Here is a 17,533-nt window from a genome sequence, read left to right on the forward strand (position 1 = left end):
GTATCCATTTTCCGGTGTGGAACTCTTCTGCTTGAAACCTGTCCTGCCTATTTTGCTTCCCTGGACCCTCATTGATACACTCTTAAAACGAAAAAAGGGTATCAATTTATAAAGTTCGTGAATTAAAAACTACACCAGTCACAGAAACTCAATGACATCACTCAGAGAAAATTCACAACTCTAGCTTGAGTTAGCTCCCTCGATAGTATGCTGAGGTCATGGAGACAGAATCATGCCATTATTAACAGAAGTAGTTGATGTTAACCAAGTCATCAGTTTTATCTGTATTCCTTTGACAGAGAGAGACAGAGCCTGAGCAAGCGAATGCACACACCATTGTTAAAGTCTCCTCTCTAAAGTTTTGATACTTGATATACCGTGAACACCCAGATAAAGAACTTGAGAGAAACTGGTTAAAAAGAATTAAAATTCCCAACTGTAATAAATTCCTGGCCGGGCGCGGTGGCTCAAGCCTGTAATCCCAGCACTTTGGGAGGCCGAGACGGGCGGATCACGAGGTCAGGAGATCAAGACCATCCTGGCTAACATGGTGAAACCCCGTCTCTACTAAAAATACAAAAAACTAGCCAGGCGAGGTGGCGGCGCCTGTAGTCCCAGCTACCCGGGAGGCTGAGGCAGGAGAATGGCGTGAACTCGGGAGGCGGAGCTTGCAGTGAGCTGAGATCCGGCCACAGCACTCCCGCCTGGGTGACAGTGAGACTCCGTCTCAAAAAAAAAAAAAAAAAATTAATTCCTAAAATGAATACCAAAAAATTAGGAAAAAAAAGAGAAAATGAAGGCAAATATCTTACTTTGTAGGAAAGCAAACGCCTGTCATCTTTATCTAGCATGAAGCCATCATTCAGATCATCTGCTGATATATGTTTTGGTTTCTTCACATTTTCATCCTCATCCTTTCCAAGCATTCTTCGAAGTCTCTCAGCCTGAGCAGGAAGAAATGAGATGTCTTAGAGCACACTCCTCCACACTTGGTGAGGAGGCATGCAGTCCTGCCCTGGGCAGCGGGCTGGGCCTATGGTCCTCCCAGCTGTGAGCCTGGTACATCCAGCTTGCTTTCTGCCTGCAGTTTTCAATCAGGCATGCAAATACTTGCTAAGCAGTACGTTCCTCATTTAACAAAATCAACTGTTCAAACTTTGTGGCCAATACTCTCCAGTCACCAGGCAAGCCTATTATTCTGAGGTCTTCATAGCAAAATTCTGCAGGCCAGCCCTGACTGGAACTCATCACCCGCCGCACCGAGAGAAGAGGAGCCAGGACACCAAGAGCAAGCAGCTCCAGGGCCTCCACTGTTTGACCGCACACTGACATGGGAAGAAGCTAGTGATGTGGTTACGTCAAAACAGCCAGCTGAGCGAGGTGTGATGGCAGCTCATGCCTGTAACCCCAGCACTGTGGGAGGCCGTGGTGGGAGGCTCAGTTGAGCCCAGGAGTTTGAGATTGAGAACAGCTGAAGCAACATAAGGAGATGCTCATCATACAAATAATTTTAAAAAATTAGCTGGGGCCAGGCGCAGTGGGTCACACCTGTAATCCTAGCACTTTGGGAAGCTGAGGTAAGGTGATCACCTGAGGTCAGGAGATCAAGACCACCTGGCCAACATGGCAAAATCCTGTCTCTACTAAAAATACAAAAATTAGCCGGGCATGGTGGCAGGCGCCTGTAATCCCAGCGACTCAGGAGGCTGAGGCAGGAGAATCACTTGAACCCAGGAGGTGAGTTTGCAGTGAGCCAAGATTGTGCCACTGTACTCTAGCTGGGCGACAGAGTGAGACTCCATCTCAAAAAAAAAAAAGAAAAAAGAAAATTAGCTGCACACAGTGGTGTGAGTCTGTGGTCCCAGCTACCTGCAAGGCAGAGGCAGAAGGACTGCCTGAGCCTGGGAGGTCGAGGCTGCAGTGAGCTGTGATCGTGCCACTACATTCCAGTCACGGCAATACAGACCTTGTTTAAAAAAAAAAACAAATGAGGTTGGGTGCAGTGGCTCACACCTGTAATCCCAGAACTTTGGGAGGCCAAGGCGGGTGGATCCCCTGAGGTCAGGAGTTCAAGACCAGCCTGGCCAACATGGTGAAACCCCGTCTCTATTAAAAATACAAAAATTAGCTGGGTGTGGTGGCACGTGCCTGTAATCCCAGCTACTTGGGAGGCTGAGGCAGGAGAACTGCTTAAACCTGGGAGGCAGAAGTTGCAGTGAGCCGAGATCGTGCCACTGTACTCCAGCCTGGGTGACAGAGCAAGACTCTGTCTTGGAAAACAAAACAAACAACAACAAAAAACAAACGAAAAACTCAGCCAGCTGCAGAAGTGTCTTTACTTTGTTTTTGTTTTAATGCAATGAATTTTTTAAAACTGCATTTAAAAAAACCTTACGAGATAATATACTCATTACATTGTTAGTAGATGTTTTGGGATAGAGTAATTATTAAGGAATGTCCATTTTTGGCGGGGCACCGTGGCTCATGCCTGTAATCTCAGCACTTTGTGAGGCCAAGATGGGTGGATCGCTTGAGGTCAGGAGTTTGAGACCAGCCTGGCCAACATAGTGAAATCCCATCTCTACTAAAAATACAAAAATTAGCTGGGCGTAGTGGGGGCAGCTGTAATGCCAGGTACTCAGGAGGCTGAGGTAGGACAATTGCTTGAACCTGGGAGGCAGAGGTTGTAGTGAGCCAAGATCATGCTACTGCACTCCAGCCTCGGCAACAGAGTGAAACTCTGTCTCAAAAAAAATAAATAAAATGTCCACTTTTAATTTGCTGTCCTTGGGTATCATTTTTATTTTATTTTGTTTTTGCTTTTATGATCAGAAATAAAAAGTTATTCATGTCGGGTGCGGTGGCTCATGCCTGTAATCCCAGCACTTTGAGAGGCCAAGGCGGGCAGATTACGAGTTCAGGAGATTGAGACCATCCTGGCTAACATGGTGAAACCCCGTCTCTACTAAAAATACAAAAAAATTAGCCAGGTGTGGTGGCGGGTGCCTGTGGTCCCAGCTACTCAGGAGGCTGAGGCAGGAGAATGGCGTGAACCCGGGAGGTGGAGCTTGCAGTGAGCCGAGATTGCGCCACTGCACTCCAGCTTGGGGGACAGAGTGAAACTCCGTCTCAAAAAAAAGGAAAAAAAAAGTAATCATGAATAAATATAAACTTTAAATGGACTAAAATATTCCACTGATCAAACAGAGTATTCTCTTCAGCCCGTCGTGCAAAATGGAGAAGGGGCTGTGGACGGACAGCAGCACAGCCCTGCTCCTGGGGCGCTGCCACCCTACCTCCAGCTTCTTGAGGCGCTCCTGCTCTTCCTTTGCCAATTCCGCCTCCGTCTTCATCCGGTTAGAGGGCTGTGCCTTCATTTCAAAGCCAAGCTCACGGACCATCATGTCATATGCATCGGGCTAAGGCAGAAAGAAGAAATTTTTCATTCTAAAAATATATTTCTTATTTTACAAAAAGAAAAGCACCTTCTAGTAATGGCTGGATTCTAGTAATGGCTGGATTCTAGTAATGGCTGGATAATGTTATTGAAGTAGTTAAGCCACATCTACATCTTTTCTTCGAGAGAGAAAACTGTTCTCATCAGCCTTGAGGATTGCAAAATCAGTGGATATCTGGTCACAAAGAATTTGTTTAGCCCTAGAAAAATTCTTCTCAGAATACACCTGCTTTAACAAAAACAGGCTGGGCACAGTGGCTCACGCCTGTAATCTCAGCACTTTGGGAGGCCGAGGCAAGAGAATCGCTTGAACCCGGGAGGTGGAGATTGCAGTGAGCCAAGATTGCACCACTACACTCCAGCCTGGGTGACACAGCGAGACTCAGTCTCAAACAACAACAAAAATACTACTTATCCAGGCATTACGCCCTAAACATGGGAAATTAGGTAAAGTAACAGTAATAGCAAGGGTGACTCACAAAGATGTACAGATGACCACATGACACTAATCTGGCAAAATCTAGATTTCTCTGAGAACCCAGTTTCTTAAACAAATGCAGCATTTCCCAACACTTGAGACTAAAGAGAATGCAGTACGAAACAAGCATTGTTTATAGGGGAAAAAGTAAGTAAATGTATATTAAGTGTATGTATTATGTATCAACAGACAAACGCACCACAGGGAAGTTCAGACACCTGTTCTGATGTGTCCACCCTGAAGTACTTCTTCCATCCAGAAACACCCCTTTCTTCAGTTGAATTCACTTGGAATAGAGACTCAAGTAACTGAATCTACTTCCACCCCAAGATTACACGTAGCAGCTAATTCAATATCAATGTTCAACAGAGACGTGTCCTGAAGGCAACAGCCCTTTCTCAGGACAAAGTCAGTCAGCCAGGTTCAGTAAGTGAATGTTTCAGTCTCTTGGCTCCCACCTTGGGTTTCTCCTTTTTATCTCTGTTCTCTGCCTTGGGAGTTTTGTGGGACAGAAGAGTCTGAATTTCTTTCCAGTCTTGGTCTAGCTTCTCTGTGAGCTCGAGGGCATCTTCTCGTTGAGCTTGTCTCTCCCTCTGGGAAAAAAAATCAGACACATCATTACCATTGGACTTCAACCAGAGGCCCAATGTCAGTGCCAAGGACACACACAGCGACCACTCAGTCGGCACCAAACGTTTCAACAGAGGAAAGAGGCCAGGAGAAACTAGTATTTTAAATGCAAAGCTACACAATCTCATCAGACGGAAATCATTTCCTGCCATAAACCATTAATTTAGATACTCTGAGCAGTTCATGGCAAATGAATAAAAAGTGATTTTCTGGGTACACGTCAGATATTAAAACCAGCAACAACAAAAAACCCATCCATGCCAGGTGCGGTGGCTCACCCTGTGCTTTGGAACTAGGCCAAGGTGGGAGGACTGCTTGAGGCCAGGAGTTTGAGATCAGCCTGGTCCACACAGCATGATCCCCATCTCCACAAAACATAGAACATTAGCTGGGCATGGTGGTGCCCCCTAGCTACTTGGGGAGCTGACGTGGGAGGATCACGTGATCCTTGAGCGCAGGAGTTTGAGGCTACAGTGAGCTTTGATCGTGCCACTGTACTCCAGCCTGGGCAACAGAGACCACATCTCAAAATAAAACAAAATTGGCCGGGCGCGGTGGCTCAAGCCTGTAATCCCAGCACTTTGGGAGGCCGAGACGGGCGGATCACGAGGTCAGGAGATCGAGACCATCCTGGCTAACACCGTGAAACCCCGTCTCTACTAAAAATACAAAAACTAGCCGGGCGACGTGGCGGGCGCCTGTAGTCCCAGCTACTCGGGAGGCTGAGGCAGGAGAATGGCGTAAACCCGGGAGGCGGAGCTTGCAGTGAGCTGAGATCTGGCCACTGCACTCCAGCCTGGGCGACAGAGCGAGACTCCGCCTCAAAAAAAAAAAAAAACAAAAAACAAAACAAAAAAAAAAAAAACAAAATTTAAACCAAAAAAAGGCAAAAGAACCAAAACCTGTCAGAGGTATATGCTTTATGTGATTTTTTAAATTCCTATTCACAATAAATGCTTTTATTAAACTCATATAAAATATTAAACACAGCCTAAAAATGTACAGGGAAAAAAAGCTCGAACACCTCTTGGTGAGCCTGTCTTACCACGGAGAAGATGGTCAAGAACACTCGCTAACCCACCTTCTCTTGTTTTGACTTGGCAATGAGCTCTTCAATCAGCTCCTTCCGAGACTTGGGTTTCCCCTGCTCCTCGCCTTCCTGTTGAGTCTTCTTGTGGAGGAGCCCGCCGCCGCCTCCGAAGTGGGCAGCAGTCAGCTCAGCTGGACGAGAGGCAGAAACCCCCATGAAGCCCAGTCCCGCTGTGGGAGGCGCTTCCTTAGCACTCTGCCAGCGCTTCCCCCACAGTGCTCTGGAAAATTCCATATCTGAGGAAAAAAATGCTCACACGCAACAGCCTGGCCTGAGACCACAGGCACAATGGCACTTGAGAAATACCCAAGGTAAGCCACTCTGAGAAAACCCAGACCCATTACACTCCCAACTGGCTATAATCCAAGTGGCTGGAAACACCGAGCACCTATTTTTGATTGTGCTGGTTCTAGTGAAGACTGGCAAGCCCAGAGCAAGCTGGCTCCAGGGTCTTGGTGGGGGCGTCGCCTAGGATCAGTGGCACAGTCTGGGTCCCTCCCAGCTCCCTGGGCAGGGCCTGGAGACTCCAAAGCCCTGAGCTAAGAGCAGGAGCAGGAATCATCTACCAGGGCCACCGATCTTCAGTCTGCCCTACTCACTAGGGCAGAAGAGAAATTAAACATTGTAGGAAACATCACATTTGGAATAAAATAAACCTTTAAAAATCCAATTTCTCCTATGGAAAAAAGAGGCTCAGATGGGAAATGATGCATCCAAAGGCCCACATCATAACAAATAACAAATGTTAAGATGGTTTCTCCAACTTGGGCCTCCAGCATGCCAGCAGCTCCCTGACCAGCAGGGCCCTAGCCTGGTGCCTGCCTGGGCTCCCCACCTCCACTCCCTTCTCAACGCCCTCTCTCTCCTTTCTCTTCATCCCTCTCTGACTCTCCCCCGCGTCTCCTCTGAAATGCCGTCTTGCCTGAGTGATGGGTCCGTTCTCAGTCTTCCTCTCACTACCAGCAGTGCTCAACACATTCACCACTCCTTCTAGAAAAGCTTTCTCTTCTTGGCTTCTAGCCCAACTCTGCCACCAGGGCCTCAGTGTCTCCTCTTCTCCAACTCTTCAGGTCGCAGTTCCTGCTGTCTGTCCTCTAACTACTCGTATTCCCTTGGCAGCCTCATTCAGTCTCTGTGCTGACAGGACCCAGTTCCTGTCTTCAGCCTGCATTCTCCCTGAACTTGACTGCACCTCCAGCACTGCACCGTGGATGTCTAGCAGGCATTTCAAACTCCCCCCAAACCCATCTATCCCACAGTCTTCTCATCGCAACAAATGGCAATTCTATCTTCCCAGGTGCTTAGGCCACACACCCTTGGAGTCGTCCTTGATGCCTGTCTCCCACACCTGTATCCAGTTTGCTGGGAAATCCCATTGGCCTTGTCTTGTCACACTATGCGATTCCTTGGCTCCAATACCCTGACTCCTTTTCTCAAGTAAAAGCCAAAATCTTGGTCAGGCATGGTAGCACACACCTGTAGACCCAGCTAGTCTGGAGGCTGAGATGGGAGGATTGCTTGAGCCCAGGAAACCAAGGCTGCAGTGAGCCACGGTCATGCTACCACCCTCCAATGAGGCTGAACAAGATGCCTCAATGGCACGTGCTGCCCTTTCCTGCTTTTTCCTCCACAGCACTTCCACCTTTGATCAGACAGCACAATTTGGTGACATATTTGTTTAATGTTTGGGTCTCCCCATACAATGTGAGCTGAAGGAGGGCACAGCTTTCTGTTTTGACACTGCCATTTCTCTGGAACCGAGAACAGTGCCTGGCACATAAACCGGCATTGGTAAGTGAATGAATGAATGATTCCTGATTTCCAGAAACTAATGATTTCCTTCCTGGAAAACTAAGCATATCAGAAAACACTATTTAGTACCCTAGTAATCCAAGGTCGATCACGCTATTTTCTTTTTTTTTTTTTTTAACTTTTATTTTAGGTTTGGGGGTACATATGAAGGTTTGTTACACAGGTAAACTCGTGTCATGGGGGTTTGTTGTATAGATCATTTCATCACCCAGGTACTAAGTCCAACGGTGATCTTTTCTGCTCCTTTCCCTCCCTCTCTAGATCCCCTTGCCTGCTGTTTCCTTCTTTGTGTTCAAGAGTTCTCATCATTTAGCTCCCACTTACAAGTGAGAAAGTGTGGTATTTGGTTTTCTGTTCCTGAGTTAGTTTGCTAAGGATGATGGATGGCCTCCAGTTCCATTCACGTTCCCACAAAAGACATGATCTCATTCTTTTTTATGGCTGCATACTATTCCACGTTATATATGTACCATCATAATAGTTTCTTAAAAGATGAGCAAAATGCCAACTAATAAGCTTGTATTAATTATATAAAAGACTCAGAAAAGGATTATTAAAAAAAAAAAATCCTCCCTTAATGAGTTTGTATTAGGATTTGGTTAGAAAGATTTTTTATGTATCTATTTATTTGAAAGTCCAAACAGTATATTTTACAGTAGGTGAAAAGTCTGTATTCAGTGTAAAACAGCACACAGCAGCTACAATTTAGGAGTCAGGCTACTTGGGATTTGAAGCCCCGCCCCCTCTGGCTACGAAGCCTGAGCAAGTACCACCAACTCTTGTCCTTAGTCTCAGCTTCTGCAGCGGTAAAGTGCTCAAGGGGTGGTTTTTAAGATGAAATTCTCCTAATCTAAGAGAACAGATCATGTGACAGTTGAACAAAACAGAATTTGTCTCCTCATGACAAATTCAGTGTATTTATTTTCACATGTAAGAGGCTTTTCTTTTATAAAAATTACCTGGGTTTTGGTGAGCTCATAATCAAAATCAAAGGACAGGAAATCAGGAATGAATAGCTGAATTCCCAGGACGTGTTACTGGGAGAAACTGAGTCCTACTTCTCCCCCAGTCACGGGCGCACCGCGGCGCCTCCCCGAGTCACGGGCGCAGCGCGGCGCCTCCCCCAGTCACGGGCGCACGGCGGCGCCTCCCCCAGTCACGGGCGCACGGCGGCGCCTCCTCCAATCACCGGCGCACCGCGGCGCCTCCCCCAGTCACGGGCGCACGGCGGCGCCTCCCCCAGTCACGGGCGCACGGCGGCGCCTCCTCCAATCACCGGCGCACCGCGGCGCCTCCTCCAATCACGGGCGCACCGCGGCGCCTCCCCGAGTCACGGGCGCACCGCGGCGCCTCCCCCAGTCACGGGCGCACGGCGGCGCCTCCCCGAGTCACGGGCGCACCGCGGCGCCTCCTCCAATCACGGGCGCACCGCGGCGCCTCCCCCAGTCACGGGCGCACGGCGGCGCCTCCCCCAGTCACGGGCGCACGGCGGCGCCTCCCCGAGTCACGGGCGCACCGCGGCGCCTCCTCCAATCACGGGCGCACCGCGGCGCCTCCCCCAGTCACGGGCGCACCGCGGCGCCTTCTCTAGTCCGCGGCGCACCACGGCGCCTCCCCCAGTCACGGGCGCACCACGGCGCCTCCTGCCAATAAGGTGACTGCCACTCGCCCAACTCACACCAAGGCAGTTACCTCCACTCTCAGGGAATTAGGATCTCCCCAGGGAGCACGTTTTACAGCTAAGGGTCCACAAGAAGTCTTGAACAATGAAAAGAGCAAAGAGAAAGGCACGGAGGTTAAAATAACTGGCCATTCTCTTCACGCCTGTGAAGCCGAGCAGCGGCGGGGTCTCCTCCCGGTGTGCTGCAGATGACAGGTTCTGCACCACATGTTTGCTGCCCTAACTCCTAAGCCTTCTGCCCCTTGGATTAGCCAAATATCAGAAGGCAGCCCCAGGCTTTAATGCCTTAACTTTCACACACTAACAAGACACAGCTTTTAGAGTCAGTTTTAGATTTGTACACCTTTGTTCTGAAGACACCGGAAAATGGGACCTACTCTAACAAGAAATGTCAAGTAGTTGATGTCATGACTGCAACCTTATACACAGGGTTCAAGACAGTCCTGAACTGAATCTTAAGACTCTGTTAACATTATTTAAGGCCAAATTTTATCTGTTTCATGTTGTTATCTTCAGATACGAGGCTCAATATGATTTTCCTAAAACTGCTATAATTCCACAGTAGGTACAGGCTCAAGGAACTCCATCAATACCACTGATACAAATATTAGGCTGGGATTGATAAAGTAGGGTGAGCAAAGTAGTGCATTCAGTGAGCCACCTGGAGTCAGTGACGTGGGTTCTCCCCACAGCTTTTTTTTCTTAAAAAACAAAAAAACATAAAAACTGTCACCTGCGAAACTTATGGAGAGGTTAATGATCAGTAAAACTTTCACGCAATAACTTTCTCTAGTCTCTAAGAGCAGAAGGTCCAACAAGGAACAGACTCTCCCTGGCTCCATGCCCACAGGCCCGTGCAGGGCACCCCAGCCTCACCAGACAACGCTCCTCGATCCTCAGCATCGCTGTCACTGTCCACAATGTCATTATGCTTCTCGATGTCTGCCAAAGACTGGCCATAATGAGTCAATTCTTCATCTTCATTTAGATTGTAGATGCTTTTTTTCTCATGATGTCGCTGACAGAAGAAAAAAAAAAGGTTTCCTAAAATGACCACTTCCATTTCACAGCAAAAAAAAAAAAAGAGAGATATATATATATATTTCCTTTATATTTGAAATATGACAATGAATCCTAAGCAGCCTTAAAGAGTATTCTGGGTCAACTAAGCAATGATTCATGATTCAGACAGAAACGGAACTCATGGAGGGGAATTCTTTTTTTTTTTGTTTTTGAGATGGAGTCTCGCTCTGTCCCCCAGGCTGGAGTATAGTGGCGTGAATTGGGCTCACTGCAACCTCTGACTCCCCAGTTCAAGCAATTCTCCTGCCTCAGCCTCCTGAGTAGCTGGAATTATATGCATGTGCCACCATGCCTGGCTAATTTTTGTATTTTTAGTAGATACAGGGTTTCATCATGTTGGCCAGGATGGTCTTGATCTCCTGACCTCGTGATCGACCTGCCTCAGCCTCCCAAAGTGCAGGGATTACAGGCGTGAACCACCACGCCTGGCCTCATGGAGGGCAATTCTTAAATAAGCCCAGGGCCCAGTTTCCACTCTAGCCATGCTGCTCAGACCACTTGCTCTCTACCCAATGGAGCTGAAGGCAGCAGCTCAGCTGAGAACTCCTGTGCACACTGCTGCCATGTAGTAGAGTTAAGGGATTTATCCATTCAGCTAACATGTACAGAAGAAGCTGCTTCTCCTTTGGCCTAGTCAGATAAGGCACAGGAATCAAGGGCTATCCCCTGGACCTTCCAAGTGCCCAGGAACATGCACAATGTGCAGAATCAGCCTTCTCCTTGGGCTTGACTTCCCTGTGCAATGTACAGCAAAAACCCTCCTCCAGTTTCTTTCCATACCTGCTGTTCCAGAGCAAACCTCTTCATCATCTTCTCCTCGGGGCTCATGCTGCTGTTGTATTCTCCCAAGCGTTTATCTCTGAATACATTGGACTTATCCCTTTCTTTGTACTCCTTTAGTAAAGTCTGTGTACGCTGGAAAACAGGTCAGAAAACAATCTCACAAAAACTCTTGTGATTTCCACTACAGGGGACATCAGAACAGAGCATACTTTAAAGTTCAGGGCTATGCAGTGATAGTAAAGTTCACACACAAGCTGCTTTCATCCATGACAGGCTTTCTCTACTAGTGACAGAATTCTGAGAAGAGCAAACAACTCTCAGTGATAATGGGGCGATCACTTTCTTTTCCTCTTTAGAGTCTATCGGTGCCAAAAGGAAGGGTAAACAAAAGCACACTAGCCAAGCTCAAGGCATGAACGGCCCCCTCAGCCCAGCTGCCTTAAAGTTTAAGGATGTGTGCACTTTACGCCAGAATCTTTTGGAAAAGTGGAAATGGGTTTAGACTCTTTCCATCATAGAAGAGTGTGGGGAAAAGAGAGAGAGATCAGCCTGTTACTGTGTCTATACAGAAAGAAGTGGACGTAAGAGACTCCATTTTGTTCTGTATTTGAGATGCTGTTCATCTGTGACCCTACTCCCAATCTTGTCCTTACAAGAGACATGTGCTGTGGTGACTCAAGGCTTAATGGATATTGGGCTGTGCAGGATGTGCTTGGTTAAACAAGTGCCTAAAGGCTGCTTGCTGGTTAAAGGTCATCATCATTCTCTTAATCTTAAACAGAAGAAAAGCATTTGTCTCCTGCCCGTCCCTGGGCAATGGAACATCTCCGTGTAAAACCCGACTGTATGCTTTGTTTACTGAGCAAGGAGAAACCGCCTTTAGGAATAAGGTGGGACTTGCTGGAGCAATGCTGCTAAAAGGTTTATGGAGAGTTTGCATATGTGTCTCAAGGCACAGCATTTTCCTTTAAACTTATTCATGTCACAGGGATTTTTGGTCATGTGTCTTACTGCTGATTTCCTCCCTACAATGATCCTATTGTCCAGCCACTCCCTTATCTTTTGGATGGTAAAGATAATTATCAATAAATACTGAGGGAACTCAGAGACCAGGGCCGGCGCGGGTCCTCTGTAAGCTGAGCGCCGGTCCCCTGGGCCCCGCTTTTCTTTCTCTATACTTTGTCTGTGTCTTATTTTTTTTCTCAAGTCTCTCGTTGCACCTAACGAGAAGCACCCACAGGTGTGGAGGGGCAGGTCACCCCTTCAGAGGAGGGTACTATTTCCCATCAGAGGTACTCCTAAGAAATGTACAGTTGTGGCCGGGCGCGGTGGCTCAAGCCTGTAATCCCAGCACTTTGGGAGGCCGAGACGGGCGGATCATGAGGTCAGGAGATCGAGACCATCCTGACTAACACAGTGAAACCCCGTCTCTACTAAAAAATACAAAAAACTAGCCGGGCGAGGTGGTGGGCACCTGTAGTCCCAGCTACTCGGGAGGCTGAGGCAGGAGAATGGCGTAAACCTGGGAGGCGGAGCTTGCAGTGAGCTGAGATCCGGCCACTGCACTCCAGCCTGGGCGACAGAGCGAGACTCCGTCTCAAAAAAAAAAAAAAAAAAAGAAATGTACAGTTGTGGGTTCACACTAGACACAAGGCCATAAACAAGTTAGCGAGGTCATAGTTTAGGGGCTTCACCTTTGGAAAACCAAGAGAAGCAATATTTTAAATAGAGAGAGCAAGTATCAAATAATTCGGTTATTTTCCTAGCAGCAACAAAAAAAGACCAAGTTTAATAGTATTCAAAGTTGGCTGTCCTGGACGTTGAATTCCCTAAAGCAGGGAGAAGACAGAGGTGAGTGAAGAATGAGTGGCCTCTGCAACCCGAGATGGCCACATTGCAAACTCTTTTCTGCTGCAGAACTTCTATTTGCTAAGGAACTGCCATTACACTGGTGTTTACACGGCAATTCCAAAAGGAAATGGCACCAAGCCAAAATCTTGACGCAGTGGAAGGCCCTTGGAATGATCCAATTCAGTGGTTTTACAAACCCACCACAAACTGGTGCCTCGGCAGACACTCCACACCTCTGATCTAACCCCAGACTTAAGTGTTCCTTTTCTTCTTCAGGGATTCCTCTAATTTGTGAAGTCACTTTGAAAAAATGTGAGTGGCCGGGCGCGGTGGCTCAAGCCTGTAATCCCAGCACTTTGGGAGGCCGAGACGGGTGGATCACGAGGTCAGGAGATCGAGACCATCCTGGCTAACACGGTGAAATCCCGTCTCTACTAAAAAATACAAAAGGCCGGGCGCGGTGGCTCAAGCCTGTAGTCTCAGCACTTTGGGAGGCCGAGACGGGCGGATCACGAGGTCAGGAGATCGAGACCATCCTGGCTAACACGGTGAAACCCCGTCTCTACTAAAAAATACAAAAAACTAGCCAGGCGAGGTGGCGGGCGCCTGTAGTCCCAGCTACTCGGGAGGCTGAGGCAGGAGAACGGCGGAAACCTGGGAGGCGGAGCTTGCAGTGAGCTGACATCCGGCCACTGCACTCTAGCCTGGGCCACAGAGCGAGACTCCGTCTCAAAAATAAAAATTAAAAAAAAAAAATAAAAATACAAAATACAAAAAACTAGCCCGGCGAGGTGGCAGGCGCCTGTAGTCCCAGCTACTCGGGAGGGTGAGGCAGGAGAATGGCGTGAACCTGGGAGGCGGAGCTTGCAGTGAGCTGAGATCCGGCCACTGCACTCCAGCCTGGGCGACAGAGCCAGACTCCGTCTCAAAAAAAAAAAAAAAAAAAAAAAAAAAAGAATGTGAGCGTGGGGGGCAGGAGGGAGGGAGAATGTGGTGACTTGGTCACTGCCACTCTGGTTCCAAGTTCTGTTTCAGGAGGGGACAGGCCAGATTTTGCTCCAGACATAGGTCACTTCCCCAGGGTTGGAAATGAATTTAAAGGCTAAGAAACCCACATTTAAGGTCAAAACCAGGAGCTGGAAGAGGAGGAAAGGAGAGTGGAAGGGGTTAAGAAGCAGCTGGGCAAGAGCAGAAGATGCTCCAGCAGGGACAGAAGCACACCTTGGCCCTCCTTTCCATTTACAGCACATTCCACCTGGAGAGGTCAACCGCAGTATTCATCATGTGGACAGGAGAAAAGGATGTAAAAAAACCATTTCTCTTATCTCACTTTGAAATGTGAAAGTGCTATTATTACACTTAAAATGCATGAAAAACCACTCTGCTGCCTGAAGAGTAGGAAACCATCCATTAGTTCAACAAACACTTCCAAAGGCAATTTTCGTCGTTTTCTTCAAGAATGTTTCAAAAACCAATTTCTTTCAATGAGACATGCTGAATGATTAATCCCTAGTAACTTCCTACCGTGGCAGTGCTAAACAAAAAAAACCGTGGCAGTGCTAAACAATGTTTGTTAGAAACACCTTTGGGGGCAGGAGCGGTGGTGCACGCCTGTAATCCTAGCACTCTGGGAGGCTGAGGCAGGCGAATCACAAGTCAGGAGATCGAGACCATCCTGGCTAACAGGGTGAAACTCCGTCTCTACTAAAAATACAAAAAAAATTAGCCGGGCGTGGTGGTGGGTACCCGTAGTCCCAGCTACTTGGGAGGCTGAGGCAGGAGAATGGCGTGAACTCGGGAAGTGGAGTTTAGAGTGAGCTGAGACTGCGCCACTGCACTCCAGCCTGGGCGACAGAGACTCCGTCTCAAAAAAAAAAAAAAAAAACCTTGGGTACAATTTCCTGAACCAGAGTCTAAAGACAGCGAGTGTCTCCAGACAGACCAGAGGGCTCCATCACTGTCGCCCGTTTTCTCTACTTCTGTTAGGAGTCATTCCAGAGCGGGATCCTGCTGGGTGCTGACAGTGAACCATACACAGTACTGATCAGGTTAAGCTCTCTGAACCTTCACCATTCTTTTTTTTTTTTTTTTTTTAAGAGAAGTCTCACTCTTGTCCCCCAGGTTTGAGCGCAATGGCTTTATCTCGGCTCACTGCAACCTCCACCTCCCAGGTTCAAACAATTCTCCTGCCTCTGCCACCCAAGTAGCTGGGACTAAGGTGCCAGCCACCACACCTGGCTAATTTTTGTACTTTTTAGTAGAGACGGGGTTTCACCACGTTGGCCAGGCTGGTCTTGAACTCCTGACCTCAGATGATCCGCCTGCCTGGGCCTTCCAAAGTGCTGGGATTACAGGTGTGAGCCACCATGCCTGGTCACCTTCACCATTCTTTATCTGCAGAGTAAAAATTTAAAACAGGCTGGGCGTGGTGGCTCACACCTGTAATCCCAGCACTTTGGGAGGCTGAGGCAGGTGGATCACGTGGTCAGGAAATCGAGACCATCCTGGCTAACACAGTGAAACCCTGTCTCTACTAAAAATACAAAAAATTAGCCAGGCGTGGTGGTGGGTGCCTGTAGTCCCAGCTACTCAGGAGGCTGAGGCAGGAGAATGGTGTGAACCCGGAAGGTGGAGCTTGCAGTGAGCCGAGATCACGTCACTGCACTCTAGCCTGGGCGATAGCGAGACTCTGTCTCAAAAAAAAAAAGCAAAAGTAAAACATCTCACCATTTAAATCACAAGGTCTAGCTGGCAATCAGATGGGAGCACATTACATGTGCTGGCTTGTACTACTTGATGAAGTCTGTATGGACAGAAGCTGCTTACATGCTACACTGACATATATATATATATATATATATATTTTTTGTAGACGGAGTCTCACTGTGTCGTCCAGGCTTGAGTGCAGTGGCGCAATCTCGGCTCACTGCAACCTCTGCCTCCTGGGTTGAAGCAATTCTCCTGCCTCAGCCTCCCAAGTAGCTGTGATTACAGGGGCATGCCGCCACGCCCGGCTCATTTTTTTGTATTTTTAGTAGAGACAGGGTTTCACGGTGTTGACCAGGCTAGTTTCAAACTCCTGAGCTTAGGCAATCCGCCTGCCTTGGCCTCCCGAAGTGCTAGGATTACAGGTACGAGCCACTGAACCTGGCCTACACTGAGAAGACTTCTGAGGCCTGTCCCTGCAGAGGGAGGGAGGGTTACTGGCTTCTAGCAGGAAGGCGGTAGATGGGGCAGGCATCAGCCATCTCGGCCTCTAAAACCATTAGTTCTCGGCCGGGCGCGGTGGCTCAAGCCTGTAATCCCAGCACTTTGGGAGGCCGAGACGGGCGGATCACGAGGTCAGGAGATCGAGACCATCCTGGCTAACACGGTGAAACCTCGTCTCTACTAAAAATACAAAAACTAGCCGGGCGACATGGCGGGCGCCTGTAGTCCCAGCTACTTGGGAGGCTGAGGCAGGAGAATGGCGTAAATCCAGGAGGCGGAGCTTGCAGTGAGCTGAGATCCCGACACTGCACTCCAGCCTGGGGGCGACAGAGCGAGACTCCGCCTCAAAAAAAACAAAACAAACAAACAAAAAAACATTAGTTCTCATCATCTGGAATATGATTCTATGGGTAAATCTTAGTGAAGAACAGCCCTTAGGCTATAAATACGTAATATGAGTTATTCTACATTATTCTGATTCTCTTTCTTTCTTAAACTATACAGATGTTGTGACATCATGCGGAATTTATGGCATAAAATAGGGATAATAACAGTACTTCCCCCTCATAAGGGTGAGGATTAAATGTAAACCGCTTGGCACAAGGCCTGACCAACTGTAAGGGACCAGTAACTACATTAATAACATAGTTACCGATCAACAACTACATTCATATAACTTATTTTATAAATTATTTCAGAAATAAGGAAACTGAGGCACAGCTATAAAGCAACGTCCTGAGACTGGCACCTGGGGGCTGCCCTCTTCCTGCCAGACTTGAGTGCCTCAGAGTACTACAACCGACCAGAGGGGAGAAGCCAACTGAGACAGCCCACTTACTTGTAAGGGAACAGCCCACACGAAAAGAGCCAGGCCTCCTACGCTGGCCTCACATGCCCCCACAGGTGTTATCAAGCTCACAGTCAACTGGACGACCTGCTGTCCCTCAGACAGCTGCAAGCGCCACACCTCACCACACCGGGACAATCTGCCTTTGCCTCTGTGTCCTCTGCCCACCCTGGGACCATGAACAGCTCACTCCCTTTGCGAAACTTGACTGTAAGTCCCTCTAGGAAGAATTTTCGGACTTTCCTGTTACCCTTTTTCCTGACTGTGATCTCCTAAGGCACTCAGGTTCCACTTTTGATTTCTTCAAATATTTGTTTCTACCATGGGCCAAGCATTGGAGGTCCAAAAAGGAGCAGCAATTCCCGCCCCCCCCCCCCCCACCCCGTCCCAGGCCTTCAGCACAGAGCAGGGAGGTGGATCTGCTCAATACCAGAAGTTTGAGCAACCTGTCCTGTTTGGGCTACATAGCTTGGGTGGTGAATCTGAGCCGGCCCTTTAGAGACTTTGGGAGCTAAGGCAGACCTTTTGGACAAACTGAGTTGCAAGGGGCGAAGCAAGGACGACAGCCGGACTGTGCGGGGCTCGGACAACAAGCCAAGAAGGCTAAGAAT

General features: G+C 48.2%; 1 protein-coding gene across 1 annotated transcript in view; it reads right to left on the reverse strand.

The window, feature by feature from the left end:
• The window catches only part of NOP14 (NOP14 nucleolar protein), a 31,326-nt gene that overhangs the window by 12,396 nt on the left and 1,397 nt on the right, over positions 1-17,533 (reverse strand). Inside the window, exons 2-7 of the mRNA XM_033213519.1 lie at positions 11,012-11,146; positions 10,025-10,166; positions 5,647-5,786; positions 4,394-4,528; positions 3,297-3,419; positions 813-944 (exon numbers count right to left, since the gene is read on the reverse strand). Of these exons, the coding sequence (XP_033069410.1) occupies positions 813-944; positions 3,297-3,419; positions 4,394-4,528; positions 5,647-5,786; positions 10,025-10,166; positions 11,012-11,146 (807 nt within the window). The remainder of the gene's footprint in view (positions 1-812; positions 945-3,296; positions 3,420-4,393; positions 4,529-5,646; positions 5,787-10,024; positions 10,167-11,011; positions 11,147-17,533) is intronic.

The sequence above is a fragment of the Trachypithecus francoisi genome, unplaced genomic scaffold (genome assembly GCF_009764315.1).
Source record: "Trachypithecus francoisi isolate TF-2019V2 unplaced genomic scaffold, Tfra_2.0 Lachesis_group1, whole genome shotgun sequence".
NCBI classification, from domain to species: Eukaryota; Metazoa; Chordata; class Mammalia; order Primates; family Cercopithecidae; genus Trachypithecus; species Trachypithecus francoisi.